Consider the following 18,482-nt stretch of genomic DNA (forward strand, 5'->3'; position numbering starts at 1 on the left):
TGGGACAGAAAACCTACCTCAGTCCTAAATGCACAGGTACATGAACTGCGAGGAAAAACCACCACAAAAGGGGATTCTACCCAGAAAAATGCCGCTCCAGTTTCCAAACAGAGTAGAAGGGCTGATCTTTTTTCTGATCCTTTTGAAGGGAATTCTGAGCCAATTTTATGAGAAGTGAATACTGGATACTCTGACAAGAATTAGAGGGGCCCTGCCTCCAGCCAGATGGAGGAAAGGGATAACCAGGTCTATTGGACTGTGTGGATTCGATGGCCTGGCACGTCAGACCCACAGGAGTATAAGGCTCTAGTAGAGACTGGCACACAGTGCACTCTAATGCCATCAAGTTATAAAGGGGCAGAACCCATTTGTATTTCTGGTGTGACAGGGGGATCCCAAGAGTTAACTGTATTGGAAGCTGAAGTAAGCCTAACTGGGAATGAATGGCAGAAACACCCCATTGTGACTGGTCCAGAGGCTCCGTGTATCCTTGGCATAGACTATCTCAAGAGAGGGTATTTTAAGGACCCAAAGGGGTATCGATGGGCTTTCGGTATAGCTGCCTTGGAGACAGAGGGCACTGAACAGCTGTCTACCCTGCCTGGTCTCTCTTAAGACCCTTCGATTGTGGGGTTGCTGAAGACTGAAGAACAAGTGCCCATTGCTACCACGATGGTGCACTGGTGGCAATATCTCACCAACCGACTCTCTGATTCCCATCCACAAGTTGATTCGCCAACTGGAGAGCCAAGGAGTGATCAGCAAAACTCACTCACCCTTTAATAGTCCCATATGGCCAGTGCGGAAGTCTAATGCGGAGTGGAGACTAACAGTTGACTATCGTGGCCTGAATGAAGTTACGCCACCGTTGAGTGCTGCCGTTCCAGATATGCTAGAACTTCAACATGAACTAGAGTCAAAGGCAGCCAAGTGGTATGCCACAATTGACATTGCTAATGCGTTTTTCTCAATCCCTCTGGCAGCAGAGTGTCATCCACAATTTGCCTTTACTTGGAGGGGTGTCCGGTACACTTGGAATCGATTGCCCCAGGGGTGGAAACACAGCCCCACCATTTGCCATGGACTAATCCAGACTGCACTGGAAAAAGGTGAAGCTCCGGAACACCTGCAGTACATTAATGACATCATCGTATGGAGCAACACGGCAGAAGAAGTCTTTGAGAAAGGGAAGAAAATAATCCAAATCCTTCTGAAAGCTGGTTTTGCCATAAAAGAAAGTAAGGTCAAGGGACCTGCGCAGGAGATCCAGTTTTTGGGAATAAAATGGCAAGATGGACATCGTCAGATCCCAATGGATGTGATTAACAAAATAGCAGCTATGTCTCCACTGACTAATAAAAAGGAAACACAGGCCTTCTTAGGTGTTGTGGGGTTTTGGAGAATGCATATTCCAAATTACAGTCAAATTGTGAGCCCTCTCTATCAAGTGACCCGGAAGAATGATTTTAAATGGGGCCCTGAGCAACAACAAGCCTTTGAACAAATTAAACGGGAGATTGTTCATGCAGTAGCCCTTGGACCAGTCCGGACAGGACAAGATGTTAAAAATGTGCTCTACACTGCAGCTGGGGTGAATGGCCCTACCTGGAGCCTCTGGCAGAAAGCACCTGGGGAGACCCGAGGCCGACCCCTGGGGTTTTGGAGTCGAGGATATCGAGGATCCGAGGCTCACTATACTCCAACTGAAAAAGAGATCTTGGCAGCATATGAAGGAGTTCGAGCCGCCTCAGAAGTGGTTGGTACTGAGACACAGCTCTTCTTAGCACCCCGACTGCCAGTGCTGGGCTGGATGTTCAAAGGGAGGGTCTCCTCTACACATCATGCGACTGATGGCACGTGGAGTAAGTGGATCGCACTGATCACACAACGGGCTCACATAGGAAACCCCAGTTGCCCAGGAATTTTAGAAGTGATCACGGACTGGCCAGAAGGCAAAGATTTTGAAATGTTGCCAGAGGAGGAGGTGGCATGTGCTGAAGAAGCCCCGCTGTATAATAAACTGTCAGAAAATGAGAGGCAATATGCCCTGTTCACTGATGGGTCCTGTCGCATTATGGGAAAGCATCGGAGGTGGAAGGCTGCTGTATGGAGTCCTACACGACTAGTCGCAGGAACTGCTGAAGGAGAAGGTGAATTGAGTCAGTTTGCAGAGGTGAAAGCCATCCAGCTAGCATTAGACATTGCTGAAAGAGAAAAGTTGCCAGTGCTCTATCTCTATACTGACTCATGGATGGTGGCAAATGCCCTGTGGGGGTGGTTACAGCAATGGAAGCAGAGCAACTGGCAGCGCAGAGGTAAACCCATCTGGGCTGCCGCACTGTGGCAAGATATTGCATCCCGGCTAGAGAATCTGGTTGTAAAAGTATGTCATGTAGATGCTCACGTACCCAAGGGTCGGGCCACTGAAGAACATCGAAACAACCCACAGGTGGATCAGGTTGCCAAGACTGAAGTGGCTCAGGTGGACCTGGACTGGCAACATAAGGGTGAGCTATTTATGGCTCAGTGGGCCATCAGGGAAGAGATGCAACATATAGGTGGGCTCGAGATCAAGGGGTGGACCTGACCATGGACACTATCGCGCAGGTTATCCATGAACATGAAACGTGCTGCAATTAAGCAAGCCAAGCAATTAAAGCCCCTATGGTATGGAGGGCGATGGCTGAAATATAAATATGGGGAAGCCTGGAAGATTGACTATATCACACTCCCACAAACTCGCCAAGGCAAGCGCTATGTGCTGACAATGGTGGAAGCAACCACCGGATGGCTGGAAACATATTCTGTGCCCCATGCCACTGCCCGGAACACTATCCTGGGCCTTGAGAAGCAGGTCTTGTGGTGACATGGCACCCCAGAAGGAATTGAGTCAGACAATGGGACTCATTTCCGAAACAACCTCATAGACACCTGGGCCAAAGAGTATGGCATTGAGTGGGTGTATCATAGCCCCTATCATGCACCAGCCTCTGGGAAAATTGAGCGATACAATGGACTGTTAAAGACTACATTGAAAGCAATGGGAGGCGGAACTTTCAAACATTGGGATACACATCTAGCAAAAGCCACCTGGTTAGTCAACACCAGAGGATCTGCCAATCGGAGTGGCCCTGCCCAATCAGAATTTTTACATGATGTAGAAGGGGATAAAGTCCCTGTAGTGCACATGAAAAATATGTTAGGGAAAACAGTCTGGGTTACTCCTGCCTCAGGCAAAGGTAAACTCATTCGTGGGATTGCTTTTGCTCAAGGGCCTGGGTGCACTTGGTGGATGATGAGAAAAGATCGAGAAGTCCGATGTGTGCCTCAAGGGGATCTGATTTTAGGTGAAAATAGCCAGAATTAAACTGTATGATATTAGCTGCTATATAACCCTGCCACTGTATGTTATCATTACTATAATTGTTATATGCTATATCCACAGTACTATAGTAAGAATCATTTGGATCAAGCAAGAAAGAACTGTGATAAAACTGAGCAAAGTGCAGTACTGATGGAACCAGAACTGACTCCAGCATGCAACAATCCAACAGTGCACACCATCCTCCTGCTGCGTCAAATGTCACTTGCTCATCACACCGCACTGAAGCCCAATTCTGCTCTACCGACTGAGAGGACTTTGCACCATCCCTCCTGTCCAGGCAGACTGGTATGACAGAGGGAGCCCAGAGTCAGAAACTAAATGAACTCAACAAACGTTTTATGAACATAACTCATGAACTGAAGGAATGATATCTCTGTGTGTGTATACATATATCTCATTGTTCATATGTCTCAAGGGGATGGAAAGGTGATGATGATTGATCAGGATGTAACTAAAGGTATGGGAACTGAGCATGACGTCAATGGTATAGAATAAGGGGTGGGTACCGTCCTGGTTTCAGCTGGGATAGAGTTAACTGTCTTCCTAGTAGCTGGTACAGTGCTGTGTTTTGAGTTCACTATGCGAAGAACGTTGATAACACACTGATGTTTTCAGTTGTTGCTCAGTAGTGTTTAGACTATAGTCAAGGATTTTTCAGCTTCTCATCCCCAGCCAGCAAGAAAGCTGGAGGGGCACAAGAAGTTGGCACAGGACACAGCCGGGGCACCTGACCCAAACTGGCCAACGGTGTATTCCATACCATGGGACGTCACATCTAGTATAGGAACTGAGGAGTGGGGGGCAGGGAATCACCGCTCAGGGACTAGCTGGGTGTCGGTCGGCGGGTGGTGAGCAATTGCCCTGCACATCACTTGTACATTCCAATCCTTTTATTACTACTGTTGTCATTTTATTAGTGTTATCATTATCATTATTAGTTTCTTCTTTTCTGTTCTATTAAACCGTTCTTATCTCAACCCAGGAGGTTTACTTCTTTTTCCCGATTTTCTCCCCCATCCCACTGGATGGGGGGGAGTGAGTAAGCGGCTGCATGATGCTTAGTTGCTGGCTGGGGTTAAACCACGACACTTCTGGAACCCCATCAACATCACAATCTTCTTTTGGAAAGCCCTCAGAGACTTTAAACTGGGTATCTCAATGCTCCTCTCAAATCCTTACCACAGTGACAATATTCATGTGGCCACTTCAGCTGGTCTTTGATACATGTTTACTTTAAGAGATCAAACTCAGTTCCTGCCTTACCAAATACAGATCAAGACTTGCCTCTAAGATATTTACACGGAGGATAGCAGAAGGTCCCAGGGCTCCAGCTGAAGCACTATGTATTTTGAAAAGGGAGGTAACCCTTGACATCATCTATGGAGTAGGATTACTTATTTGTAGGATTGCTTTGCTGGTTCCAGATACTGGCTTAGATGACAGCTGAAGGCAGTACAGGAATTCTTGAAAGAAAATAATGATCCCCCACCTTTGTTTGTCATTAATTAAATTTGCCTAGAAGGTTTGGTAGATACTGGACTTTTGGGTGCTTTTGTGATGCAAATGTAAAAGAAAACTGCAAAACCCTACTTATATACCTTGCTGTAGCAACATTGTCCTTTGCATGGCATGAGCTGCCAAAAAGTGCAGATAGGAAAGCTGAGCAGTTTTGAAAGATGTTTTGCAAGGCTACTATTGCTGATGGAGTAAGTATAGGAAAACAGAAAATATGTCCAGTCTCAAACACTAGAAACCTGGGCTGAGTCAGCAGTTCCTTCCTCAGAAGTTCAGATCTTCTTAACGGGTACCAAAAGTGATGTGTGGTTCTTAGGACACAAAGTTATTAGTGCACTATTAGCTATGACTAATGATAAATCAAGGGTGTAGCCTCTGACACAGGAGCCATTACAGAAGCCTGAGAGGATGACAGCTTAGGCCTATTACTAATTCAGATATTACTTATCACGGATAAACTAATGGACGTTAAGGACGGTAATTTTCTTTAAAGTGAAAAGACTTCTCAATCTTATGGTGTGCTCCAATGATTAGGTGTGTTCACAGACAGGGAAGGATGCAACATTTTAGCATGCTAGTTAGGACTGAGTTGCCTGGAAAATGAGTTTCCTTTTTTTCTCTGCCATGAGTATCATGTTAGCATAGGAATCTATAACTATTCCCTAGTTTGTATGAGTGCAGCTGGACTTCAAAACAAGTGCATAGATCTCATTTTGTGGACATTGTTTTCTTCTTTAAGTATGTTCTCTTCCTTGTTCATTTAGAGTGTTCTCCTTCTTCCATGATTTCTTCTTCAGGTGGATGGTTCTGCCAATAAAAATGAGGAATGGGTAGGTTGTGAGGATAACAAGTGATTCATGAAGCCCTTCACTAGACCTGTGATATTATTTTAAAATGACATGGGTGGAGGTGGCAAAGCAGGTACTTGCTTTGGATTCTTCTGAAAAGCAGCCTCCCATAACCTAGGGGAGTATCAGTAATCCGTAGCTCGGATTTAACATAGCTTTAACATTGACACTGCTTCAAAACTAATTCTCATATGTCCTACCCCAGTAGATCAAATACACAAAATTAGAAGCACAGGGGGCAAGCAGGAAGAACTTTTAGCAGATTGAATGAAAGGAAGCACTGGGGAAGAGGAATCAAGCTACCTACAATGGGACAGAGGTAGAAAGCAGGGTGAAGTGAGGTCTCAGCAAGTTTATTACCAGGACAGTTCTGCTGTAAGTGTCCTTCATCCTGCTCCTGTCTCATGGAAAGTGAGAAATTCCTTTTGTTTTGTTCTGTTTACTGTTTTCAGATGAGCCATGTAAAAACACAACAGTGTGAAAAGATCACATTTCAATCATTTGAGAATGCTAAACTTCCCTTCACACCTGGACTAATTGTTCTAATCTTCAATTTAAATTCAGGTTCTGAATTTCACATATAATAATATTTTTCTCCCTCAATTCTTCTGAAACACTTAAGCAGATAATCTCTGAAAGCATGGAAGCATAAGCATTTTTTCTTTCTTTGCAAGAGGTGAAAGAAGTCTAGAGAATCTATAACACTAACTGTCCTATGTATTTTGACACATAAAATCTCTCTTTTATCCCTGGATGACCTAAAAGAAAGAAGTGGGATAAATTTGCATAGTGGAAAAAAGAGATGCAAGATAAACAATGATGAAAAAGCAGGTTTGGTTTATATTCAAAGTTTCTGTGCCAATTTCAATTAACCTAACAGACAAATCTACATTTATCATTTGTATAACAAAAGTTGAAGCACAAAAAACCCCCCAACAAACTACTACCAAGTCTTTGTTCTTCCTTCTTCCCTAGGACTAATGTCAATAAAACAAAACTATGAGAATAATTATAAAAAAATACAGCTCTGGCTCCTACATAGCAGAAGAGAAATACATCTACATTCTGCCCCCCACCCCTATTTCCAGTGCTCTAAGTTCAGCATCAGCACTTTTCCTGACCCCCTCCTCCTCTTTGTGTTACAGTACATTTAAATATTGTTTAAATATCTGGTCTGAATTTTATCTCAACATTAGACTGTAGCCTGCTCTCATTTAGTCATATGTAGGGTTTGGCGTTCGGAAGATCTCTCGATGTCATGGAAAGACAGAGGGTTAGTCGCAGCCCTATGATGTATCCGTAACCCCGCCTACCCTTGTTAGTATAAAAGGAATTAACTGCGCAATAAAAGGCAGAAGTGGTGCTCACACCGTGTGTGTTATCTGTCTCTTTCCCTGGTCTGGGCTGACCAGTGATCTAATCGTGGCACCTTGATATGTAGCGAACGCTACATAGTGGTGACCCCGACGTGATGGGTCGCACAGGCAACAATGGAACTTGTGCAAGTGATTAAGGTATTGAAGGTATTGGCTGATGAGGTGGGTGCCCGAGGAACGATTAAGAAGGACCCCACGGGCGAATGCATCCAATGGATGTTGCGCTGGGGAGGCATTGGATCTCCTAGAAAAGTTTTAAGCCCCCCAAAATGGGGAGAGATTCGGGAGTCTTTGCTCCAGTCTGCGCTCGCGGGTGAGCAGGGAGCTGCAGAACGATTACAGAGTTGGGGGAAGGTGGAGAAGGCTGTCGCGGCAGGATGGGAGGCTGGGGCGTGCTGGTTGGCGGCGCGAGCGACTATGTTTGCGGATGAGGCGCCGCCTCAGGAATAGCGGGAGACAGTGCCCTCGGGGACAGTGAGTCAGACTCAGACGGAGTGGGCGGCCGTGGAGCGGGGTTCACAGAGCGGGCCATCTCTGATTGAGGGCATGGACACGGAGAGTACGGCAGAGATGGAGGTTTTTCCTGTAGGGGCGGCACTAGCGGGGACAGATGTGCCCCCTCCAAAGTATCCATGGGAGGAACGGCCACCCGCGGAGGTGATAACTGGGAGGCAGTGGGGCTTGGAGACTGTGGCAGAGGAGGAAACACACACACACCCCCCCCCCCGCAGGGGAAATCAGGCACCCTTGCCGGGAAAGCAGACTGAGCCTCCAGAGCCTTTGCCTGCTGAGCCGTCATCTGCACCACCTGTGGCGCTTCCTCCAGCCCCTCCCTCGGCCCCTCCCTTTCCGCCCCCGCCCCCCCCCGCCCGTTTGCAGCAGCGGGTGTGGGCCGGCCATGGAATGGCCGCCGCCAGCCACGGCCGCTTGGCCGGCCCCGGGGCAGAACCATCCGCGCCACCGCCCTTTAATCCATCCTGCCTCTCGGAACCAGAGATGGTGAAACCAACTGCGCCCGCGATAGACGCGGAGCCGCCTGCAGTAGCCGCTGCGGACGAGAGGGAGAGGCATTGGAGGGGAGTAATAAAAAATGCCTTGTGGACGGGACTATGCTCCAAGCATTCCCAGTTGTTGTACAAAATAATGGAAAAAAAAGATGGGAGGCGTTTCACTGGAAAGTCCTTGAAAAATTAAAGACTGCTGTGAGTCAGTACAGAATCCGCTTACTGATAAAGCCAGTAAGAAACCCTCGGTCAAGTGTTTTAATTGTGGTAGACTTGGACACATCAAAAGCCAATGTAGAGTTTCTGCTAACAAAAAGACGATGCAACAGTTGTAAGAAAGATAACCATACCACCCAAGAATGCAGGAAGAAGGGAAACTTTACACCGATCGCGAAGGCCCCTCGTGCGACGACACGAACGCAAGGGGCTTGGGCTGCCAGCCCTCAGGCAGCCTCGCAACCACCAGATCCACCATTGCAGGAAGCTCCAGAGTGGATGTGGAAACCGTAGTACACATTCAACATAAAGGGACCATTGGGGTTTGGGCTTAGTGAATTTTTAACGGGGCGATCTTCAACAGCTCTAAAAGGAATTCTGGTAGTCCCAGGGCTTATTGATGCAGATTATTGTGGGACTGTGAAAATTATGATTCATGTTTTAATCCCTCCTGTTTCTATTCCTAAAGGTACCAGAATAGCACAATTAGTTCCATTCAGGTCATGTGTTCCAAACCCAGGTGAAGTACAACGTGGAGATGGTGGAATCGGCTCCACAGGGAAACTGCAGTGCTGGGTGTGCCTAAAGAAATTAAGACGGACAACAGCCCAGCCTATGGTTCTACACGATTTGCTCGATTTTGTAATTTGTGGGGAATTCACTATGGTACGGGTATTCCACATCTTCCCACTGGACAGGCTATTGTCGAACGGGCCAACCAAACCCTAAAGAGCATGCTGCAAAAACAAAAAGGGGGAACCCAGGGCTTACTCCCAGAGGAACAATTGGCCAAAGACTTATTTGTGCTAAATTATCTTAGATTGACAGGTGATCACAAAGACCCACTAATGGTAGTGCATCATGCTCTTTTACAGGCGGAAAGGATGCAACAAAGTACAGGAATCATGGTAATGTATAAGGACCCAGAGTCCGGGCAATGGTGTGGACCAGCAGAAGTAAAACATACTGGGAGAGGGTATATGTGTCTGCTTACAGATCAAGGCCTGCGCTGGATCCCGGCTAAGTGGGTCAAGCCATGGCTTCGCACTGATGCTGGACCTGGAATTGTCCCAATGGCAACTGGCACGGCACCGGCGGGTGCTGGAGCCACTGATCCGACAGATTCTGACTAATAGAGTAGCAGACATTAAGTCCTTCAGAGAGGTTTTTGGTTAAGGCATTATAAGGATTTATCGCTTGTAGAAGACTTAGAACAGTGTGCCTTATTGTATATAGAACTTGCTTTAGGTAAAAAGTGTATTAAACATATTTTGATTAAACATAGTGTGATTACGGGAAGAGAGTGTGGGGTAAACGTAAAAGTTAGTTAAAGCCAAAATTAGGGGTAAGGTCTATTTCAATTAATAACCTGGGAACAAGGTTGATTGTGTTTCCACAGATACAGGCCGACAACAGACTCCTGTTGAATTTGCACGACCATCATCATCTGGAGCATCATAGATGGTGTGGCAATATAAATACCACCTCAGCTGAAAACTAATGTATAGGTCACCTTGGCTAACATAACAGGTCAAGATTCTCTGTGCACCGCAACCGCATCACAAAGCCCATGAAACAATAGACAAGATGGCTATGACTTGTGCAGTGCACCTGGCCAGCGAGCGCATGCGTCATAGATTGCAACCGAGGCGGACTTTTGGCACCCGCTGGCCACGTGTGCTAAAACCCGTTCCTCTGCAAATGTATAAATACTGGGTTTTTCCAAAGAGCATCGGGCTGGTGTACTGTGAGGCCATCGTTGCCTCTGTGGGGCACCTACCGATTGCTGGGCTGAGTTCGCGGAGCAAGATGGCACAAGAATGTATGGATGGTTCATCTTCCTCATAGTCCTCATGGTCTGGGTCATTAGGGGTAACGGGTTGGCTCAAAGATTTATGGGCATTGTTGTAGTTATTGTGATTTTAGCTATTGTAATAATTTTACCTTGTTCAGCTTGGTGAGTAAAAATGGCATCCCTTATAATAGCACTGGCCAGGCCATTGTAGAACGAGCACATCAAACCTTAAAGACCCTGCTCGATCGGCTTAGGGAGGGGGAGCAGGAGGAGCCCTCCTGGTTACAGGATAACACACCTGTTCTCCGTACACAGCGTCTTCTGTTAACTGCGTTAACTTCATTAAATCAGACAGTTCTAGAGGACCTGGAACAGATGGCGGCGCAACGACATTTTACGAGCACGGAAGAGAAAGGCCCTTACCTGTTGGTCCGCATGTGTGACCCTCAGACACGCCAATGGGATGGGCTGTTTGAGCTGCGTTGTCTCGGGCAAGGGTACGCCTGTGTACAGATGCCTGAACGGCTACTGAAATGGGTCCCTAGTCGTATGGTTCGTCCTGCCCTAACCTCGTAGTGTTTGAGTGTTTTTTCCTTACAGATCGCTGTCATCCTTTCCTGGCTTGTGACACCTTGGGTATCCGCTACAAATTTCTGGCAGTGGATGCAAAACCAGTTGGGGGGCCTGATGTGTATCTGGATGACATCCCTCTCAGAGCCCATCAATATGTGTCCTTATGGGATCCGGCTGTCAGAGACGGAACTGAAAACATTGTGTATGAACAAGTGTCAACAGAAGAGTCAGAATCGCTCACAGCCGGGAATCTGGATGCCCCAGAGAATAAGCCTTAACATCAGCATACAAAAGATAAACTCTATAAAGTAATAGAGGTAATTCTTTCCTAGCCTTAACTTTCCATTTACCACTTGTGTGAATTACATTTACGTGTGTTTAAGATACAATGTTTCAACTTAGTTGTAGAAATATGCTTATGCTCATAGTACTTTACACAGTTATTTCTTTGCGTGGAACTGTTCATAACCATAGAAGCTAGCTAGTCATAGAGAGGGGGAGATGTAGGGTTTGGCGTTCGGAAGATCTCTTGATGTCATGGAAAGATGGAGGTTTAGTCGCAGCCCTATGACGTATCTGTAATCCCGCCTACCCTTGTTAATATAAAAGGAATTGACTGCGCAATAAAAGGCGGAAGTTGGCGCTCACACTGTGTGTGTTATCTGTCTCTTCCCCTGGTCCGGGCCGACCAGTGATCTAATCATGGCACCTTGATATGTAGCGAACGCTACAGTCATACATCTCTATTTTATTATATATTGTCCAATAATTTCTTTCAAGCAGCCCCTGCACCTTACAGATGCTACTGGAAAATCCCTTCTAGAAAGTCGTTCACTCAGTTTTGATGCCTATAGACGTAGCACTGATTCTGTCTGCCCAATAACTTACATTACTCAGGACTTTGTCTACTCTAGACAATGCTTTTTAAGTTTTTTTCTTTTTCCTCAAGTGTCTGAGATTCAGGATATACCTTTTGCTCAGATCAGATGGAAAAGTTGTGCTTTCCTAAAATCTTAACACTTCAGCCCACTTGCTAATGTAAACTGTACAATTAAGGGATGGCTCGTGCTACTATAGCTTCTGTGAGTTTAGCAAACAAAACAAATTATGCCAACAAAAAGACATGTAATCTGCCATGATTCCTTTTGTCATGGGAGATAGCAGGAGGGTTTGCTGGTAATGTGTTTAAAAAAGAAAAACATATCCCTTGCTGATACAGTATGATTTCATCAAAATAATGAGTGTAATCTGTTTATCTCCTTCAAAAAAACATGAATTCACATGCTGAAGAGAAGAGCTAAGGAGATGATGAGAAGAGTAAAGAGTAAAGAGCCTAGATAGGCTAATAGGCTATATCTATAGTGAGAAAGATGGCGAGTTCCTGGTTTGTTTACCCTTGAGAATAAAAAAAGCTGAGAGGAGATACTCCGCTCAATTTGGGCCACTGTTAAGTGAAGAGAGGAAAAAGAGCGAGGAAGAAAAAAGACTATTTATGCTGACTGACAACGCCAGCATTCAAGGAATGGGGCATACAGTAGTTTTGCTGTTGAATAACACTGAGATCATATCCAAACTGTAATATGGCTAGCAGCAATCAAGCAAAGAAGGTAAAAGGAAAAGTGAATAGATTAATGTATTGATTTCCATGTTCCTCTTGAAGGAAAAGTAAGTGATTTCTCCTTTTAGAAAAAAGGAGGGGAAAAGTTTGGGGGGAGCAACACATCAAAAGGCTTTTTCATACGCTAATCTTCAAAGACTTGTGGAGAGACTCAGAATCCAGTGAAGTAAGAAAACAATTCCCACTGATCTGAGCAAGACTCAGGAAAGTTAAAAAAGATTTACACATTGGACTTCTTAAAACTTTCCTAAGCTAGAGTTCAGCAATAAAATAAAAAAAAAAAGAAAAATGAGGTACTTAATCTCTTCCTGCACTTGCTGTAACTGGGTTTTCTCTAAGAGAAACAGTATGAGTACTGGGACATACTTGGTGCCACAGTGGAATGAGCCAGGACGTCACAGTATGAAGCTAAAACTTCAAGTACATACACTGCCATCTTTCACACTTATTGAAGAAGAATCCTCTATCAGATCTGCATTTCTGTTCTGACCACCATCTGGCATACCCAAGAAGACTTGGAGCAGCTGGAAATGAAGCCAAGTTTTGTGGACCAGCATGTAAATGCTTGGTGGGTAATGTGCTCAGTGTCCACTTGCAGAGCCATCCTGGCCCATATATTGTAAACGTATTTCTATATCTGAAGACATGACAGGATTCAAGTTTAAGTTCAGCTATTAGAATTTTGCCAAGGTAGAAATGCTATGGACTTTAGGATTTTTGACTGGTCTTTAAAAGGCTAAGAAATGTCAGAACAAGTCAGCTCCATATTTTAATCTCTTACTGGTATACAAAGAAATCTGAATTTCATTCTATGCAACCTTTTCTCTTTAATCTGAAGAATTTGCCTATTTTTAAACAAGAATGATGCATTATTCTTTCACTTAAGTAGGAGACAAATCCAAAAAGCCTAATGTTCACTGGTGTCCTTACCCTCTTCTAAAATTTTTATAGGTGGTAGCAGCAGGCAGACAGGCAACATACCATACTTTGAGATTTCTGCCACTGAAAGTTGGCACCGTAGTGCCAAGCATGATCTCATCTCTTCTGTCACATACCAGCTGCCATTACTGATATTTTATAAATCCTCAGTGTCTCAAGTGAAGGTGATATATTTACGGATATACTAAAAATAAAAGCATTCATCCTGTATAGACTTTCCCTGCAAGAATAAGAATGGAGAAGAGATCTTTCTCATTTACCAATCTGAACCATGTGAACAACTTAATTTCTAGTCACAACAGCTAACACAACTTTGTTTAAAATACAGACCTTTCTATTTTATGTTTCATGCTGCACCACTCTAAACAGATCATTAAGTCACGCCAGGCTGATTTATGTCATGAAAACTTCCCAGAGCAGAGTGAAATGCGTCATACAGTCACATTGCACTTAAATGTGAATAGACTGCATTTAATTAATATGAAATTTGGAAAATTCATGGCAGGTGTCTTATCTGTTTCTCTCCTCTCCAACATAGTAGGGAAGTGAAATTTTTGTAACTTGGTTGGTCTCCCTTTACTTCCTTAGCTAATTCCAAATACTTCATTTCTTTCCAGATGGCAAAAATATCTAGCTATTTGCTGCATGTCGCTTCTTTCTGGGAAGATGAGTCATAGCATACGACTTGACTTACTGCAAAGCAACTGAAATGAAAAGAACTGGATTTTCACTTGGACATAGTTGAAATTAATTTGAATACAGAGTACTCTGTCATCTGAATGACTTTTTGGACGATTACAAAAAAGCTAACTGAAACATCAAAGAGATCTTCATAGATCTTCTATTTGACTTCAGGTGCTCCATCTCAAAGCAATACAGCAACTGCTTTTGAAAAGAGGGTCAGTGTTATTTCAGTGGGACTATATGAAACTTTTGGGCTCCTCCCAACTTCTGTGCTTCTTTTAGCAGCTATTCTCCTGCCCAACTACCATAAGAAATACAGCAGAATGTGAAGGTGAGAAAATACGAACTTACTCATCTGGAAAATCCATCTAATGAGTGAAATAACAATAGAAACAGTCTAAATAGGGATAAATATCGTTTCCTAAACCCACCTGTTGTAAATCCTGGTGGAAATCTTTTCAAAAGGTTATAAATAAGAGATCATCTATTTTAGAAACGGGCAACACATTTATTCCTAGTAGCAAATCTAAACATGATGAATAATCTGGCATAGAGCTGTTAAATTCACCAGCTGCTATTCACCTCGGGCAGAACCATACCTCATTTTGTCTATGTAGTATATACCATATGTTAATAACTGCTTGAACCAAACATGGTCACTGGTAATCCCACTTGAATTTTCCATTCAAGCTGAAATTTCAATAAAAATAACACAACTATCCGAATGTAAATATTTGAAACAGGCAAAAATTGAATAGAAAATGAAAATTATTCAGTTTGCAACAAGAATTGCAATCCGGGAACATTAAAAATACATTTCTCTATTCTTCAGTGATAAGCCACTGAAAGAAAATAGTTTGGTCTTGTTTAAAACACAATAAAGACAAAACATGTCTTCTTTGAATTGGAGGTAGTGATGAAAGGTAGAGGTACCTAGATAATTCTCAGGTGTCACAAAAGAATATAAACTTTCAAACTGCTCTCCTGCAGTTTAACACACACATAAATATATAAATATGCTTCTTTTAAAATGTCACCCTCCTAGAGAGCTGTGTGCTTAATAACATTGAGTAGTGTTTGCTTTAGCTTCCTTTCTGTAAGGAGAGGTATTTTTGCTCTGCATTCCAGTTAACTTCCTAAACAAAAAAATACTACAAGATTTGACTCACCATTCTCGTCAAATGACAATTTTAACAGAGGATGACTTGGGCTTCTTGGTGGGGAATGGGTGGTGGAGAGAGAATTTACTTTGTTTTGCCTTACTGTTTTGAAAAACAGGATAGGTAGCCACCTGCTTTGCCTACAGAGATATGAACTGTAGAAACCAGTTTCATTTCAGGTCATTAAGCAAAAAACAATAAAGGTATACACTATCATAAGGACAACATTGCCTTCTTCTACAGGTACAGGATCAGATAAAAGTGATCTCAAGAAACTGGTCTGCTTATACACAGCAATCACTACATACTCACTTGTATGGGAGTTCTACATGTTAAATATCTTTGGGGTTGGACTTACTTAATCTTTTCACAATTCACAAAGATACTCACTAAAACAAATAATTTGATAAAGACCATATGCCCATGAAATAATTATTTTAAGGTCAACCATTCTAATTTATGTTTCCTGAATAAATCATGTAAAAGAAGAATTTTCTTTGTACCAGATGTTCACTTGCAACAAAATAGCATAGGCAGGGAATACGCCAAATTGACCACAGCATGGTCACACAAGGGGATCATATACCTGGACATAAAGTAACTTGAGATCAAGAACTTCTGTATAAGCTTTGGAGATGACTCAATGGCCTGAAAAGTCTTAAAAAAGAATCAGTGCCCTGAAATAGGACACCATCAACACTGCTGAAATCTGTAATTTTCTTGTGAATCTCCAGTTATCTATTTTATGTGGCTTTCACAGAGCCTGAAAAATGTCTCTGCTTTGTGATTTTTCTTCTTGCCTTTCTTTTAAGAGTGAGCAAAGTGAGAAAAATATCTAGAAGTAAAATACTTTTAATCTTGTAGCATTTTCTTAGTGAATAAAGAAGCAGCCGTAAATCCCCCCTCTCTAAAAAGAGATATTTACATTAGAAGTATACTAAACTCATACTATATTTTCTAAGCAAATGAAAATTTTCTTACAAGTTTACTCCAGCTTTACACTGTTAAAACCCTTCGGAATTAATTTCTGGACAACTAGCCTAATGCTAAAGTAATATAGTAATGATTGGGTTTTAAATCTTGCTATCAAAAATCCCAAATGGAAAACAGTGAATTTCCGTTCTGCACAGGGAATTCTCCAGGTGTGGATAAGCCATGCTGTGACTGTTGAGGTACCTGGTTTGGCTCTACATATGTTAGTTCAAGCAAGCTAACAAGCATGGGATCACCTTAGTCCTGGAAACAGAGGCCTAATCTGGATTTTATCTTTAAATTATTCCAAACTTTCTTCCTTCAAACTTGTAACAGTGAGGAGATGAGACAAGTTCAAACTCACAAATGTTAGTCAAACAGGTATCTAACAAAAGTTTTGACTAAATGAAGACCAAATGCCTCGGCAATCTCCATAAACACTAGTACCAACTTTTCACACTAATAAAAAAAAATATCAGAGTAACCATATTATTATTCTAAAAGATATATCTAAACACAAACTACAAAAATCAGGCGTAGTGCAACTGGTTAAATTATTTAGAAAATAGAAAATCCACATAGGCACAGAGTAAACATCCGTGAAAGAAAATTAAATAATATGTTCAGGATATTTCTGAACACCAAAAGTGAATTTCAGCTACTGACAGTTGCAAATTTTCCATTATGCTCAGTTATATTTTTACAAATTTTCAGAAGTAATTTCAAAGGCATAGGAAAAAAAAATTTCAGTGTGGGAATTAAAAATCCAGAGGTTGCCCTCCTCTGGACTTGTTATTCAAAAAAGTCTGCATCCTATACAGTACATTCCAAAATGCACTCCAAGATGACCCAAGGACAAAAATCAATGATGAACTTTCTTAACAAGCACGGAAATCTACTCCATCCCCTCTTCAATTTCAGGACTACTTCATTTCAAAACTCTTTGAAAGATACAAGAAAGACGGGACATGCAAAGCCTGTGCTTTTACTGCTATGCAATAAAAGCATAATAAGCTGATTGTTTAGGGCCTGGTAGAAGCTCACAGAAGTCAATACAATCCTTTCTGTTGATTTCAATAGCTTTTATACCAGACCCTTAAATAGACTGTTAAAAACATCTGAATGAGTGATTTTGGCTCAGTACCACCACACCCACCCTGTTTCACTGATTGCTATTTGTTGGTGATTAGGCAAATGCATTTATACATGACACAGCAGAAAATACAAAGTTCAGAAATAGCACTTTGTCAGTCAAAATCACTTGCCTGGTGTTAGACAGTTAAAACTATTAAGCACTGGCTGCTAATTTCAGCCAATTAAATGCTGTTGCAAATGAAAGATGAAGCATTGCATGAAGCCATGCTAAAATGGATAGAAGGATGGTTACTTACCAACGGGGCGAGCTGTTGACATTACAATGGTGTAGTGAGAACATAAAAAAGAAATTAAAAAAAGAAAAGAATATCTGTCAGAATGCATGACGTGTAATGTTACCTTCCACTATGGATACTACCATGATTGCTAACCCCTCAAATGACAGCCTAAGTAAAATGTTTACTGTTGCTACTGTTTAGTCACGTGCCACTATTATCACATTTACTTGAGCACAGCATCTGAACAAGCTGACTGGAACCATTCTCTGAGAAACATTTTTATTATCTTCGCATGCCATCATCAAGTATCATTGTTAATGCCTGATAAAAGAAAAATTGCATTGCATTAGCACAAACTTTTAGATCCTGATGGACACATCAATTTAAGCTGCAGACTGCCAAATGTCATGCCAGTAGATGCAAGGCTTTGCTTTCTGAGTCAAATACCAATTGAATTTTAAGCATGACCAGTCAGTACAGCAGTAAGGGCTACAGAAAGCCCAGGACAGTTTTTCTCATTCAATAACGGGCATGAAAGCTTACAGCACACTGCTTTTTCCTCACTGACAGTGCTGATGAAAATATAACAAATAGGCTGAAATGGCCATAGGGATTTCAAGCCAGAACCTCCCAAATTACTACTTAGATAACTTCTACTTCCTAAAAAAATTGCTGCTAAATGATTGACAGGTTAATACTGTTTCAGGTTGATATCAAGATTGAAAGCTGCTGCTGCAACAAGTGATTTCTTGATTATAGCAACAGCTCTTCATTATACTTGTGCTGGGGAAGAGGGCTGTCAGTGCCTCTGTTAATAAAATATAGACATCCCCTTTCAGAAGAGCTGAAAAGTTGGACATAAAATTGACTCCAGGTTGCAACTGTGTAGGTGAACCCTCCCTTATTTTAGCAGCAGAAGTAGTTACATATTTCTGAGCAACAGCACATTCTTTTTTTCCTTTTTTCCTTTTTCTTTTTAAGAAGTTAATCAGATCCATATGCTTATGTGCAGGCTAGGGTCAAA

At 42.6% G+C, this 18,482-nt stretch overlaps 1 protein-coding gene across 12 annotated transcripts in view; it reads right to left on the reverse strand.

Annotated features, from left to right (window-relative positions):
* The window catches only part of ROBO2 (roundabout guidance receptor 2), a 947,974-nt gene that overhangs the window by 114,695 nt on the left and 814,797 nt on the right, over positions 1-18,482 (reverse strand). For 9 of the 12 annotated variants that reach the window (XM_049824867.1, XM_049824864.1, XM_049824876.1 and 6 more), the window contains exon 7: positions 17,477-17,488. The exons of the other annotated variants lie outside the window; for them this stretch is intronic. In XM_049824867.1, the coding sequence (XP_049680824.1) occupies positions 17,477-17,488 (12 nt within the window). The remainder of the gene's footprint in view (positions 1-17,476; positions 17,489-18,482) is intronic. 12 annotated transcript variants of the gene reach the window in all.

Source organism: Accipiter gentilis, chromosome 21, assembly GCF_929443795.1.
Source record: "Accipiter gentilis chromosome 21, bAccGen1.1, whole genome shotgun sequence".
Lineage (NCBI taxonomy): Eukaryota > Metazoa > Chordata > Aves > Accipitriformes > Accipitridae > Astur > Astur gentilis.